At 37.4% G+C, this 15221-nt stretch overlaps 1 protein-coding gene across 1 annotated transcript in view; it reads right to left on the minus strand.

Annotated features, from left to right (window-relative positions):
• Window positions 1-15221, minus strand: part of CSMD3 (CUB and Sushi multiple domains 3) — a 643537-nt gene that overhangs the window by 17017 nt on the left and 611299 nt on the right. Inside the window, exons 65-67 of the mRNA XM_063299980.1 lie at window positions 13835-14014; window positions 9572-9637; window positions 413-571 (exon numbers count right to left, since the gene is read on the minus strand). Of these exons, the coding sequence (XP_063156050.1) occupies window positions 413-571; window positions 9572-9637; window positions 13835-14014 (405 nt within the window). The remainder of the gene's footprint in view (window positions 1-412; window positions 572-9571; window positions 9638-13834; window positions 14015-15221) is intronic.

Raw genomic sequence — 15221 nt, forward strand, 5'->3', positions numbered from 1 at the left:
TAATATCAATAAATGTTCTTAATTAAACTATTAATAAAACTGCTGCTATCATCAGCCAGATCCAAACGCATCCCTGAAGAGGCCTGTGTTTACCGTTTTGTGAAACCCATTAGGATAAGGGTACATCTTTCCTTGGGAGATATTCCAAGGTGGTCCAAGGAGAGGGAACTACTGAGCGGTCATTCTTGAATCTCAATCTTTCTGATCACTTACAGTGTAGGTATCCCGCACAATCCATACTAAATGTTGTGGAATAGTGAGATTCTACCTGAATAAGATTGTCCTGAGAATACCCAACACCAAAAGTGTAAAGGGTTTTACAGTGATCATCAGCTCAATAACATGGGTATCACGCTGTTGGTAGAGATGTTAAGGGAATTAAATTGGCAACAGCTATAATTGTTGATCCTACCTGAAAGCAACAGCTCCATGTTGCTATTAGTAAGGGTTGCATTCACTCTTCCAGATGATGCATTGAAATGAGTAACTGTCAAGGTCATTGGCTGCTTTTTGCCTTTATAATTGTAGGATCCTTTCCATATGTAATTCTGAGCAAACACATCATCAGGAACTGCAAAATAAAAATAAAATCTAAATGTTAAGGAACATTAAACGTTAAGGAACGTTAGAGCTACAATAACGCTAGTTAAAATGAGATTAGAACATAAAAAAAAAAAAAAAAGCCCAACCTACCTGAGAAATGCTGAGCAACAGGATTCTGTCCTGGAAATGCTTTGTTTGTTTGTTTTAATTAGTTTTCTGAGATTTCACATGTAAGTGCTATGCAGCCTTATGTTACAGTTTTGTACCTTCAAGAGTTTTAGCATCTCTGAGCAACTATTTCTCTTTTTTTCATAAAATTATCAAAGGGATGGTAAGACCATTCTACTATAAACAGAACTAAATATAATATCACAACCTTAATTGGTAGCTGCATGGTGCAGAAGTTCTATCTAGCGGATGTATGCTATGTATATCTTGTAGGTATATATATTAGATGGATTCATCGAAAGTAGCTGAAATACCAATTACAGGAAAACAAACTTGCTTTCTTTTCAGAAGATAAATTCACAGAAAATTATAATTTCAGAACAAACAGAATGTAGATGATTTCATGCCAAAAACTGAATTTAGAATAATGTGTAGCAAACCAGCTGGTATTTTATTTTTTATTTCCTATCCTGTCTTTATTATTTTTTGTAAATAACTCAAGGCAGTGAACATACCTAATATGCCTTCCTCCTCCTCTTCTCCCCACAACAACCACCCTGTGAGGTGAGTTGGGCTGAAACAGAGGGACTGGCCCAAGGTCACCCAGCCAGCTTTCCTGCCTCAGGCAGGACTAGAACTCTCCTACCATGCCTGATTGGCTCTTGGGCTGAGAGAGAGGGACTGGCCCAGCCGGCTTGCATGCCTAAGGCGGGACTAGAACTCACAGTCTCCTGGTTTCTAGCCTGGTGCCTTAACCACTAGACCAAACTGTATATTACAGGGGTAATAAAGTTTTAAAAATAGAGAAAAATACATATAGAATGTTCTGGGCAAAGAAATCTATGGAGGGGGGCAAAGTTGCATACTGTATAAGATACACATGTTAAGAACTGTTCTTCATGAAAAAAAGATTTAATCAAACAGGACATTGAGCAGTTCATGCTTTTTCACTGTATCTTTGTCAGGAAGTTAGCACATTTTCTGCAGTACAGATTTTTCTTTGATCTGATTTTTCTTTTTGGCAGATTTAAAGTAACACCTCTCAACTATGACTTCTCCTGAAAACTGCCTTTCCAGAAAAGATCTCCCAGGATTCATGCATCCCTTCCTCCACTTGAAGGAAGAACAGTGGTTCCTGGAGGTTAGGTAAATCAAAAGATTAACTATGGGTCCAAAAAGTGTGATAAAGGAATGCTAACATTCCATTTAAACTAATTCAAAATGGTTTAACTGGGTTATCCTAGGGCTGTAGTTCTGTAAAAAAAGAGAGAAAAAAAAAAGGGGGGGGGTAATCCCATTCAAAATTATAGCAAGTAGATGTGCCAAAAAATTATAGTAGTAGATGTGCCAAAAGGCCTGCTATCAACCATTGGGATGCATAGAAGGGGGAAAAAAAGAACTTCTGTCACACATGCAAACATTCTTGAGTTTATAAACAGAGTGTAATAACCTATTTTGCAAACAAGCAGAAACATTCCCTCTCACAGGTGCCATATGTGGCATATCATGAAGAAATAAAGGAAGACACTTTTGTTATAAATTTGGAATGTTACTAAATGTGGTAAGAGTTTGGACCCATTCCATTTTTATGGATACTTTAGGTAAGAACACATTATGAGCATGTGCCTGTGCAGTTTGATCACAGTACCTATCTCATAAATGAGTTCAGTGGGAACTATTCACAGGTGAGTCATCTAGGACTGAAGCTGATTCAATCTTCTGTAGAAGGTTTGCCAACATATTCAAGTCAAATGTTTGTTCTGATAGGATTAGAAGGCCTCCAAGGTCTCTTCCAACCTGACAATTCTCTGATCTCAAATGAGAAAATATCTTCCCATGCATATAGACAAAATGTAGTCATTCTATAAATTCTAGTCTATGAAAGAAGATCAGCCTGTTCCAGGCTCTGTCTAGTAGAGAAGGCATAAAGCTTTCCTTTTTTATATTTCCTATTGTAGGAAAGGGAAAAACTTTAAAGGAAAAAATTCAGAAACCACAAAATGATTCAGGATAGACACCATATTAACTCCTTAATTAAATCATAATCATCCTTCTTATGCCAACCTATCTCATATTCTTATATTGATGCAACACACATACTCAGAATCATATGGGAGAGTTAAGTTCAGGGATGTCCATGAGGGCATCAAAATTTATAATGGTGGGCAACATTCTGATGAAGCCCCATCTGCCATCTTGCAGATGGCAACCCCTGTGGATACTCTTGTTTGCTCTAACACATCTTATTATTCATGAGTCTATATTTTGAAATTTCTGGCAATGTTAAAATCAATTGCAACCTTACTTAGTTTCAGGTGGTGGTGGGAATTTTGCATTAAATCTATGCACTTACTTAACTTGAGATTTAGTTTTAGTGAGCTCAGACTGTTTCCAAGGTGGCACAAGTAGGACTGAATTATTAGCGTTCATAAAGTTACAACCTTGGAGTACTTAAACTGCAAATTCTTCAAGGTAGTTTTAAGGACAGGTCTGGGTTTATTCTCTGGCACATCAAATACAAATATTTCATAACTGAAGAAAATTATTTTTGGCTTCTTTTAATCTCTTTTAGGCCTTTCTCACATTTTAATGCTAAATCAAAGTATCCTTTTGGAATAAATGAATGTTAATCATCATAAACAGAAGTGCAGAATGATGAGCTAAGCTCTATCTAATGCCAAGCATAAATCAATGGCGAAGGTTTCATTCGTTTCAATAAACTGGGGTTAGGCTTTTAAACCTGAATAGATGCAAATAAACTTACTTGTATTTGAATACTGAAATACTAAGACATGATGATGCACCAATAAATACATGAAATAAAGACAATTAAAAAGAGATTCTGAGAAAAGCAAGCAATCGTTCATTTTATGTTCCATCATAATGAGGCTACTTTATTTGGCATTTTAGTATGTGCTTATGTATTCTGTTGACTTGAGCATTAAAGTTTGTAATGAAATCATGTTTCCTTGTTCAAGCATATTTATTCTTCTGTGTAGCTAGTTACAGTCTCTTCTGCTGAGGCAGTAAATAGAATAATAAGGCAATACCTCACTGACAATTTTAATAAATGTTGTGTAAAATTAAAAGCACATTGCAGCATTTCTTAAATGTAATCTTATATTTACTGACATTAAAATTTAGTATATCATTATTTTTCAGATTAAGATTAAATCTTGTTAAATTTCAAAGCAAATTTCTTTATATACAGAATAATATAATTATGAATGATTTAAGGAATTTTTACAATGAGTTATAGTCCTATCAATGTCGTTATTGTAACAGTGAATGCATGTTTATTGAATTGAAAAACTTAGGGCACTTTCATGCAGCTACAGGCTTAATCTCCCTCCTCACAAAACAAACAAGCAAAGAAACATCCTTCAAAATAATGTTTGTAGTATTCTAGGATTGTCCTCACTGTTGCCGTATATGCAACACTCAATATCTTCCATGATCTAACCACTACTCCTTCCAATTAACTAATGGGGAAGTGCAAAAATCCCCATCAACAGACTTATCTCCCCATTCTTGTCATTACCTTGAATTTATTTTCAGTGTAACATTTTTTTAAAGCCAGTTTTCTGTGTTGAGTTGTTGCAGAGAAAATCCTCTGCTCTGTTTAAAAAGAAGATCAGTATGTTGAGAGACCATGATGACAAGCTGAGCTTCTGGGAGACCATTAGCCAAGGAGCCAGGATGAGATGAGGATTCTTGCCAATATTAACAGTGCAAAACTATATTTCCAGTAGAAGCATACAAAATGTTTTACGTTCAGAACTTTTCAAGTTCAGAACAATTGTCTGATTCTGGAAGAAGTCGTTCTGTTCATTCCAGAGGTGATATGAGGTCAGACTGTAGCTGTTTCAGATTCAAAATATATCCAGAATAACTGAAACAACCTGTTTCAAATTTGAAATGGTTTGTACACTTGTATTGCCAGCATTCGCTCTTGCACTGCAGCTGAGACAGAAGTTAATTTGCTCAGCTGTGAAAGAGATGGCAAAAATTTTGACCTGAGAGAGCAAGGATATGCCACCAATCCTAGATTAGTGCAAATTGGATATGAGGAGAAGGCTTCACTAGATTCAGTGGGACTGACTTCTGATTCAAGACATATTCAAGCCATACCTTCACTGTGTAAATATGAAATCAGGAGCAAGGCCATCCTTGCTCAATATTGGAGAATTCCTCAATGTTGGAGAAATTCAGTAGCTCTTCATCTAGAATCCATTACATATATTGCTAGGTTCTAAAGATACATGGAATAGAAACACTAGGTACTGCCCTTTACTAACTTTAGGTCACTGAAAATATGGCAAAATAACAGCTTGTAACTGTTTTCCAAATGACAGACAGTCACATTTGAATATCAAGATGTGGCAAGACTATATCATAGAATTCTGGTGTGGATTTATTGGTCTATATGCCTCCCCCATTCCTTTTTAGGCACCATGGAAAATTTCTGATTCTAACAGAGGTAGAAAGTGAAATACAACCTAGAATGAAAATAATAATAATGCAAGCTACTTCTGGAAGCCATTATTTTTTCTTCCTAAATTTATTTTACATGCTTAGACCTATTTTCACATTAGTTCAGTGTTTCTGTAAGTAGAAACCAGTGCTTATAATTCTGAATTGCTGATCTGACCTGGTTTAATCTCATTTCATAAGTTTATCAGAATTTGATGTGCCATTTGGGTGAAAACCTGAAGTAAAATGATGACAATAACATCATTCAGGAGGCTTAACAGGACTGAGAATGATGATGATGATGGTGGTGATGATGATGATGATGATGATGATGATTGATATGCAGAACTTGGAAAGAGGTGCTTTGAACAAATGAAGCACTTGAATTTGAAGAATTAGCAAAATTATTTTCAATCATGTGTAACTTCATTTAGGTTGTTAGTCGTCTTGACTGCACCATGGACTGCATCTTGTCCCCTGCAAGATTCACACATTTGCTTCAAAAGCTCTCTCTGGTTGTCTGCATTTGCACCAGTGTGTAGGCACAACACTTCTGCTGGGATCGACAGTGAAAAGAAACAGCTGTGACTATACATTCATGCATAGCCAGTTGAGAACAACTTTTCATGAGCCTAGCAAAGGACACAGCTGCTTTAAGATTTTGAAGAAAGGGGCTCCATTTTGCTCAATGCACTTTTCAAAGCATCTTTTTCAAATATTTTATATACCCCTAGTTGTTGCTGTTGTGATTATTATAATTATTATTATGCTGTTGTATATCCCATCTTTCTGTCCATGGTGCAGTCAAGATGACTAACAACCTAAATTAAGTTGCAAACAATTGAAAATCAATGAATTAATTTTAAATAGTTAAAGTTATTACTAACAAAGGGTTAGTTAACTCCTTTCCTAATGATAGAAAGAAGAGGACAATATTCAAATCCCAAGGAAGTGCATTCCAAAGGTTAGGACCAGCAAAGGGAAAGTGTTGTTATAATAACAATTTCATCCTATCCATGCTGCATCTCCATTTGCTATATATCCCCCCACCCCCCACCCCAGTTTTGGGATTGGTTCAGATTAGCTAACCTGAACAAACAAAATATTAACACTAATCTATTGACATAAAGAAGATGCAGTAAAACTTCACATAACTATTAGCAGTGTCAGGTACTTGCCCAGAACATCACTTTTGTTGATTTCCCATGTCTCTTTATTTCTATATTTAGTGTCCAATCTTATTAAATATCAACACTTGGACCGAAATTGCTAGCTAAGTGGTAAGCTATTGCATTATACTTTAAAAGTACATAATTCATCAAGCTGAATGATACTGACATTGCCAACTGTACACTGAAATGTGTAAGTAATATCAAAAACAACACCAAATCCTTTTCATTAGGAAAAAAAAAAACCAAGAATCATATTCCTGCCAATATTATGTTCTTAAAGATTCCAATGATTTCACTGGGTGATTTATGTATATGGCTAATGAGATCAAAAGTTGCTCAACTTTGACTAGATCATAAATAAGAGAGGTGAAGTTTTCTTTATTGCATAGAGAAAAATCCTAGGAGGTAATTAATTTAAGCTATGGCTGCCAAGCATTGTTCACTTTTTTTTCTGTACACAAATGAGTCGGAGAACTACAGAATTTTCCTTTGTGTTCAGCCTTGAGGAAAAGAGGATATGATAACTTTTTTTTTTTTTTCCAAATCCTTGAAAGGATGGCACAGAGAAGGTCAGGATCTGTTCTGTCTTGTTCCAGAGAGCAGGACATGTAATATTGGATTTAAGTTATAGGAAGGCAGATTCCAACTTAATGTCTTGGGGATGGGGGGCAACCATCTGTCTTGGATGCTTTAATTTGAATTTCTGCACTAAGCAGAGGGAGGGATTTACTAGTTTAAATAGCCTGTTTGAATGAATGAATGAATGAATGAATGAATGAATGAATGAATGGATGAATGTGTGTGTGTGTGTGTGTGTATGTATGTATGTGTGTGTGTGTATATATATATATAATTTTCTGAGGAAAATTTAGGCTTCTTGTACTTCTCTGAAGTCTGCATGAGTTAGCACCATTTCCATTCCCACTACCTTAGGGCTTCTTTTATCTTCATTATATCAATCCAGGCAATCAGAGTTTATACCGCATATTATTAACAAACAAAAGAAGGAATCAAGACAAACCTCTTTAGATTGTTTAGGTGGGTGACCTCAGCTAATGAGATATGGCCTTTGTCTAAATGGGAAATACTTCTTTGTTTTTGTTTTTTACAGGTAGTCCTCACTTACCACTCGTTCTGTGACTGTTCAAAGTTACGACAGTGCTGAAAAACAACAACTTTACAACCAATTTATGACCATTTACAAGTTTTGCAGTGTCCCTCAGTCATGGGATCACTCTTATAGTCAGTACACATTGTCCTGTGTCTGACCTGTTGTTTTTCCTTTTTTCCCCCCTTGCAGGGGAGACTCCAGCTGTGTCCAAAGTGAAAGTCAGATGGGACTGGGAAGGTGCCCCTTTGGATCTGTGGCCAGCTGGGAGGAGATGCACAGGAGTTGACAGACATCTTCCCCAGACAGACTCCCAGTCTCCCCTATGGTCAAGCAAGAGTAAAGGTGCTGGACAGGAGCAGCAGAAGAGGGCAGCTGCCTCACTGCTCTGCTTACTTGAGGGCCGTGCATAACAGGGGCATTGGTGAAGTCCTGTCCTTCACCACTTTCCCCTCCCCACCTTCTAGTGCCCTAGTCCATATTGGACTAGAGATGCCCTCTGCAATATGTACAACTGGAAGCCTCACCCCCTTCTCCCCTCACCGATCTCCTCCCATCCAAAGACACCACTCTACCAGGTCTGTAAAGCAAGAGAGAGGGAACACCTGTGCACCACCTTCTCCTTTATCCCATCAATGCCCAAGTCACTCTGGCACTTACCTGCCCTCCTCTCCCTCCCATGTGCCAACTGCAGCCCTCCTTCTCCCCTCACCCCCCCAGAAAAGAGACCCACCAAGAGATTTCTGTAGGCAATATTTCCTCTGTCCCCCCTCACAGAGCAGAGTTATTGGAGAGGAAGGGGATTACAAGAGACTAAGCAGGCACCCAATGGGGAATATACCAGCTGTTTGCCTAGTGTGCTCATGACTGCTGGCAACAGCACATTGATTTGGATTTGTATTCTCCATTGTGTGTGTGCTTAGTCTCTTGTAATCCTTTCCTGTCCAATCAATGCAAATACAAACATTAATTCCTCCTTGCTAATTATCCCAGTGCTGAGGTGAGCATTCCAAAGGGTGGGGAAGTGGTTAGGAGGAAAACAAAAGCCAAAGGTGTGAAACTGATTACTCTTGTCTGTTTCAAGCTGGAAAGCACAATCACAGTTAGGTGATTTCTCACTAAGTGATTGCTTCACTTAGCGACTGAGTTGCTGGTCCCAACTATGGTCACTGAAGAAACCTGTATTTTGTTTTGTTAGTTTTACACAAAGTGCCTGGAAAAATAATAACCCTGTTATTATAAAACTTATCTAAAAGACTTATAAAAAAAATAAACAAAAGGGGACTTTCCAGTACTGTCACAAATACTAAATACAAAGACCTTCCTATTAGACAAATTAACATATATATCCCAAAGTAATACCTGATGTATTCACTGGGACTTATTCTTAGGTAGGACTGCTCATGTACTGTATATTGAGGAATTTGAACTTTGCAGTTAAGTACAAATTGATCAGAATAATTTTCTAGTTTAATGTGCAGACAGGAAGTTGAGTAGTTCTGAATGTATGTATCTATGTAATAGCCTTGTTGAAAATGCTATTTAAAAAAATCATTTTGAAATATATTTTCTAGAGAACAGAGAATATTCAAGAAAATTTAAAAACTGCACATGTGTGCATAAACAAGATAGACAAGGCTCATGGATGCACAGTTTTAATGAAATAGCAAGCACAAAATATTAATTTACTCATCACTAAGGTTGAAAAGGATGGTTAGTTTTAGGCTAGGCTAGCCCTAAGAAAAACATAAGAAAACAAAATCTATTAGCAAATTTGAATTATCTGTAAGAAGGCTATGGTCTGAACACCTACTTTTCCCAATGTCAAAAGATATGAGAATATATATATATACACACACTGCGCTTGTTGCAAATGAAGGTTGCAAATGATGATCACATGACTGTGGGACGCTGCAAGTGTCATAAGTGTAAGCTGGTTGCTAAGTGCTGAGATTGTGATCAAATGACCGCAGGGGTGCTGGGATGGTCAAGATTCAAGGGTTGGTCTTAAGTACTACTGGTTCAGCACATAGTAACTTTGAATAGTAGCTGAACGAGTGGTTTTTAAACGAGGATTACCTGTAATTCTTAAAATAAAGATACTCACCATTTAATTTAGGGCTTGGTGTTCCCAAAGCAGGTCTAGGATCTTTCACCAATATTTTGGAACCAGCTGTTGTTAAAAGTAAAAACAAATAGATTGCTTATATATAGGCACTCATTCATATTAATATTAAGCCATTGTGATATACAGCCTTTTATCATTTATTAAAGACAGTATTGGATAAAAGACTCAAAAGACAAAAATCAATGCAATTAAAACCATAAAGATATTTGAAATTTCTATACGAAAAAAAATTCAAATTAACAGAATGTGCTATAATCATGACCCTACAAAAAATGACAACACAATTCTTCTGGTTGTTATGAATCAGGATTAAATTTGTAGACTATGGAATCAAACTTTGATTTTTAAAGTGTTGCATCTGCACAGCTCTTTCTAAGTATCACAATAGTTTTGCAGCTATTGTGAAGTCTACAGCAAATTCTAATTTCTCCTGTTCCTTTTGAGATCTGTTCATATATTTTAGGGCTGTTTAGTGTTTCAGATTCCATTTGGCAGAGACTTTGAATCTGAAGTATTACACAGCTGTCAGCCTTGTGAGGTAGACCAGACAGGAAACACAGCCAGATGAGCTAATTCTACTGTATTGTAAGGTTACATTAACAGAATCTTGCAGGTCTGAAAGTAGATTTCTTCCCCCTTCCCCTTTACAGCCAAAGAAACTAGGGACACTCCCTTCTGAGCCGCTTGCCCCACCCACATTCCTGCTGCAGGGTAAGCTGCCTTTTATCTGACCATTTCCTTGCCTGCGGCTCTTCACCCTGTCTCCCAAGCTCATTCCCACATACCATTACAGCAGCCCTAGAATGTTCTTAAGATGGTGTGCACTTGTTAAAGAGGGTGGAGCTAAATTAATATACATTTAAGTCTACCTGCATCAACCCCATGAGCTTGTGTCTCTTTGTGGAAGTCTAGGCTGCTTCTATGATTCACATGATTACAGTATGATGGAAACAGATTTATAGATTGTTCAAATGATAGCACCTGCATATATCTAGAAATACGATTTCACACACATAATGATTTTGCATAATACCCAATGTGAGGGTTTGTCAAACAGTAGGGAGACTTTCTAGATTTTTGGTCTGTGATGATTAAGGGTAGAAGGGGGAGGGAAACCCGACTAAGGCTTTTTTTTTCCTTTTTTTTTTTTTTGCTCTTAGTAGGACAGCATGCTAACGCCACAGAATTGCACAGAATTGATCCTTCAAGGTTAGATGGTGAACCTCCTATTATGTCCCAATCTGGAAAAAAATATATTTTGATAATATCCATTGCAGAAGAGAAGTTTGGAGGAGGAGGAGGAGGAAGAACACAGCTGTCACACATATCCTTACTGTGTGTTGTTTTGGAACTTGGATGGTGGTGAGAAGGATAAAGATAATATAATTCTTTATTCTTTTAAATCACCAGTGAAGTCACTTTTCTGTGAAAACTGTTCATCAGCAACAAAAGAAGACAGAGGAACATACTGCTTCCCCCCTCTGCTCCCATGACCTTTCCGTTTGAAAATAACAGGCTTTTACTCTTACATACTTTTCTTTTGTGTCGGAAATCTGGACCCCCATCATATTACTCTGTATTAATGTATGTAAAAAACATGGAGTTTATTTGTCTTAGCAACTGTTTCCTAAGTGTCTGTGTGTATAACTGAAACAAGCACTGCAAACCAGAATTAATTAAACATGTCAAACCCTGTGGGCAGTTGGAAAGGAGTAAAAAAAATGTTTATTAAAAAAATCCATCACCATATCACAATGTAAATTTTATTTCCTTCTTCTTCCACATTTTTGACCACTCTCATTCAATGAGATAGCAAATAATAATAATAATAAAGGTAAAGGTTTCCCTCGACGTAAAGTCCAGTCGCGTCCGACTCTAGGGGGCGGTGCTCATCTCCGTTTCTAAGCCTTGGAGCCGGCGTTGTCCATAGGACACTTCCGGGTCATGTGGCCAGCATGACAACACGGAACGCCGTTACCTTCCCGCCGAAGCGGTACCCATTGATCTACTCACATTTGCATGTTTTTGAACTGCTAGGTGAGCAGGAGCTGGGACAAGCAACGGGAGCTCACCCCGCCGTGCGGTTTCGAACCGCCGACTTTCCGATCGACAGCTCAGCGGTTTAACCCACAGTGCCACCGCGTCCCAATAATAATAATAATAATAATAATAATAATAATAATAATAATAATAATAGAAAATGGTAAAACTCTCACAAGCAGCGTATAGAGCCTTTTCTATTTGTATGTCAAGGAAAACATGATTAGGCTATCCATAGGGTGTTTTCAAATCAAAGAGCCTGGGCAGTGGTGGAGGTTTCAGAAACCTAGAGAGATGTTCACCAGGAAAAGAAAGAAAAGACACAGAACCCATCTCATGATAATAAGATCTGCTCTGGGACAGCTGAAACCACCATGTTGGTAGCTGGTGTTGGTTTTAGTTTTAAGACTCCATTTTCCTATTGCTGCAAATACTTTCTTCATCAGTCTTCCTGGAGATGAGCTACAGGTCCTCTAAGTGCCAGTGCTAAGTGGAAGATTGGCAGCTTTTCCCAGGTGAAGGAAGTTTGGCCAGTTTTTCCTTTCTGTTCAAGTAGAGCTACTACATCTGGACTGCAAAAATCGCAAAGACCACAGAATGCCAACAATGAGAAACTGAACATTATAACCATTTGCTGCCATCTAGCGCTTGTATAGATTTGTGTAGCCTTGAGCTGGTGGCCCTACAGTCAACATCTGACCAGCTGCTACACAAAGTGTACCAACCCTAACCCTTATTTACTGAAGAACGAGGGGAATTTTGTAGCAGCTTGGTGAGGCAACGGTTTTTAATCTTCAACTTTAGCATTTCTAAGTCAGCAGAACAGTAAAGGCTATCACAGATCACTTTCAAAGTACTGAGGAACTGGAAACTTGTACCCCTTGTACCAAGAAACCTATCAAAAGAACATAAGCTCAGGTCTAACTACCATTTGATTCCCATTGTAGCCAACCAGATGTTTTTGGAATATCATCAAAGAAAACGTGAGTACAATTTATCCTTGTTCAACTTTGGCATTCTCTGTCCTGTAATATGGTGATGGTACTAACAACATGAGAATATAAATAGAGCTTGGTTGGACTTGATTTAGTAGTCCAGTGTTCTGTTCTCATATGACTACAAGGAGCCCAAAAGCAAACAACTGTTTCTAAAACTGCTTTGAAATCAGAGGTAATATATTGTCACAATGAATAGTAGCCAATGATAATCCAATGGTCCATAAATGTATAAACTCCTATTTTAAAGCTGCCCATTACTACATCTCTTGGTAGTAAATTCCATAATTCAGCACTGTGCTGTGAAAGAAGTACCTTCCTTTATCTGTCCTAAATGTCTACCATTCAGCTTTACCTGATGAATCCAGATTCTAGTACTTGAGGGAAAAGGATATATATTCTAATAAAAGCAGTCCCTGGGGGTGTAGAGGGCTATTTTATGGAGAAGAACTGTCTGTTCTAAGAGACAGAAAACCTATATTGTACAGTGATTTGACAAACCATTATTTCCAAATGTATGTTAAATTGGAGAGTATGTCATCTAGGGTGATGCCATTATGCAAATGATGCAAATTACATCACTTGTGTAATGATCTTATTATGCAAATGAGATTGCATGAGGAAAATACTGTACAATGGGAATCACATCCCAAGGTTTCCTCAAAATACGATATAAAATACAGTATGCCAGTTCAACCATCTCTTGAACATCCTACCATCTGAATGAGAAGACAACAAGAATTTCTATTTTAACAATAATTTCATATTAACAAGCCAGTTTCTAAAAGCACGAGTTGAGCACAATAAAACAGAAGTGTTATGTGGATTAAGTGAATGAAACCAATTTCAATTTGTCCCTCTCACATGCAAAAACAGGCTTCTGTGCAGGGTTGGGTAATGTTTCCATGGCCAGAGACCATATTCTTTTCTCCTTAGTTTTCTACTGCTTTTAGTTGTTAATTGTCCTGAGAACAGCATATCTATGACAAGAATGGATAGATACTTTTATATAAATGCAAAATAAAATAAACAACTTCATTTGATTTATATATCAGTTAATTAGCTAAACTCTGCCTGATAATGGGCAAAACAAATTTTCCCCATCCTTACCTATTGGAAAAAAAAAAGTTGAATGAAAAGAAACAAAGGAATGGCAACTCTGAAACACTAATTCTTTCAGAAAGAGGAAAGATATGCAATAAATTACCTTCGCAGAAAGGAACCTTCCCTGTCCACGTGCCATCAGATCTACAGACTCTGTGTTCTGATCCTCCTGCTAGAAAGAATCCTGATTGGCATGTATATATCAAAGTATAACCAAGGGAAGGAAGATCCATTCCTGCAACATTTGAGTGAGCTGGAGATTCTGGCTGCTTACAGCTGTGAGCTAAAACAAAATGCACAATTCATATTATACATGGCACGTGATGGCATATTCTTCAACTAAAGGTTATGATCATTGCTCAAATTGTTCTGAAATATGTAAGAAGGCCTCTAAAAACTTCACACTTTTAATAGCTCCTCAATTTATGTCAAACCATGCCTGGGAGCAGTTAAGAACTGTGGCTGCTTTGGCACTAAAGAAAGTGGATTAGGCCCCATGTATTCCCCATATATTTGAATACTAGAGAGGATGTGAAAGATGAAGAGCATATCCTTACCTTTATCACTGCATTTTAACTGGGAAATCTTTGTACCAGTTTTATCATGAACTACACAGCCTGGACCAGAATTGTAAATGTTTGTGTCTGATGTAGTACATTTTCACATAGAATAAATGTATAATACATCTTACACATTTGCAAGATGACAACAGAAATAATTGAAATAAGATAAGCAGAAAAACATTTTTTTAGTGGATCAAGCTGAGATGGACAGATAGCTATTTTCAAATATGCTAATATGGATCTTCAAAATGCTCATATTCCTTTAAAATGCACTGTCCTGGTTGTTTCTATTTTACATTACATTTTAAATTGGTCTTAATCTCTCCCCCCCCCCCCTTTGGGGGTTTTTAATTAATTGGGAGGATTTTGGAGCAAACCTTGGGATGGGAGCAGGGTGGTGAAGCATAAAATGTTTTGCAGTGTTCTGAGAAGATATGTGTTTGGTTTATCCTTGAGTGATGTGTATATGTATTATATTACCCCTTATTTTTAGCATTAAAACCTGAGACACCTCTACCAACATCCTTATTCCCAAAGGCATTCAAGAAGGGAAGAGTACCATTAGAATCCAGCACATGGAGCTTCACTCTTGCAGTTTAACACCAGAACTCCTGGATGATTTAGCATCTCTTTACTAGAGTTAGAATCATTGGTAAAAGAAAAGATGGACCCTCACCAACATGGCAGGCCTCCATCATTTCTTCCCCTTACAAGACCAGGAAAGAAGGTTTAAATTGTAGACCCTTGAAGAAGGTAGCCTTTTCTACAGTGAAGCTGCATGATATTGCCCACTCATTGAAAGATTAAGAATAGATCAATTTGATCAGTAAAGAAAGATGGATGAATATTTTCAAATTCAGTTAGGCCCTCCTTAATTACAATAAAAGGGTTGGTCCCATTTCAACATTGGTGAATAGGACTTTGAAC

Source organism: Candoia aspera, chromosome 3 (genome assembly GCF_035149785.1).
Source record: "Candoia aspera isolate rCanAsp1 chromosome 3, rCanAsp1.hap2, whole genome shotgun sequence".
In the NCBI taxonomy this organism is placed as follows: Eukaryota; Metazoa; Chordata; class Lepidosauria; order Squamata; family Boidae; genus Candoia; species Candoia aspera.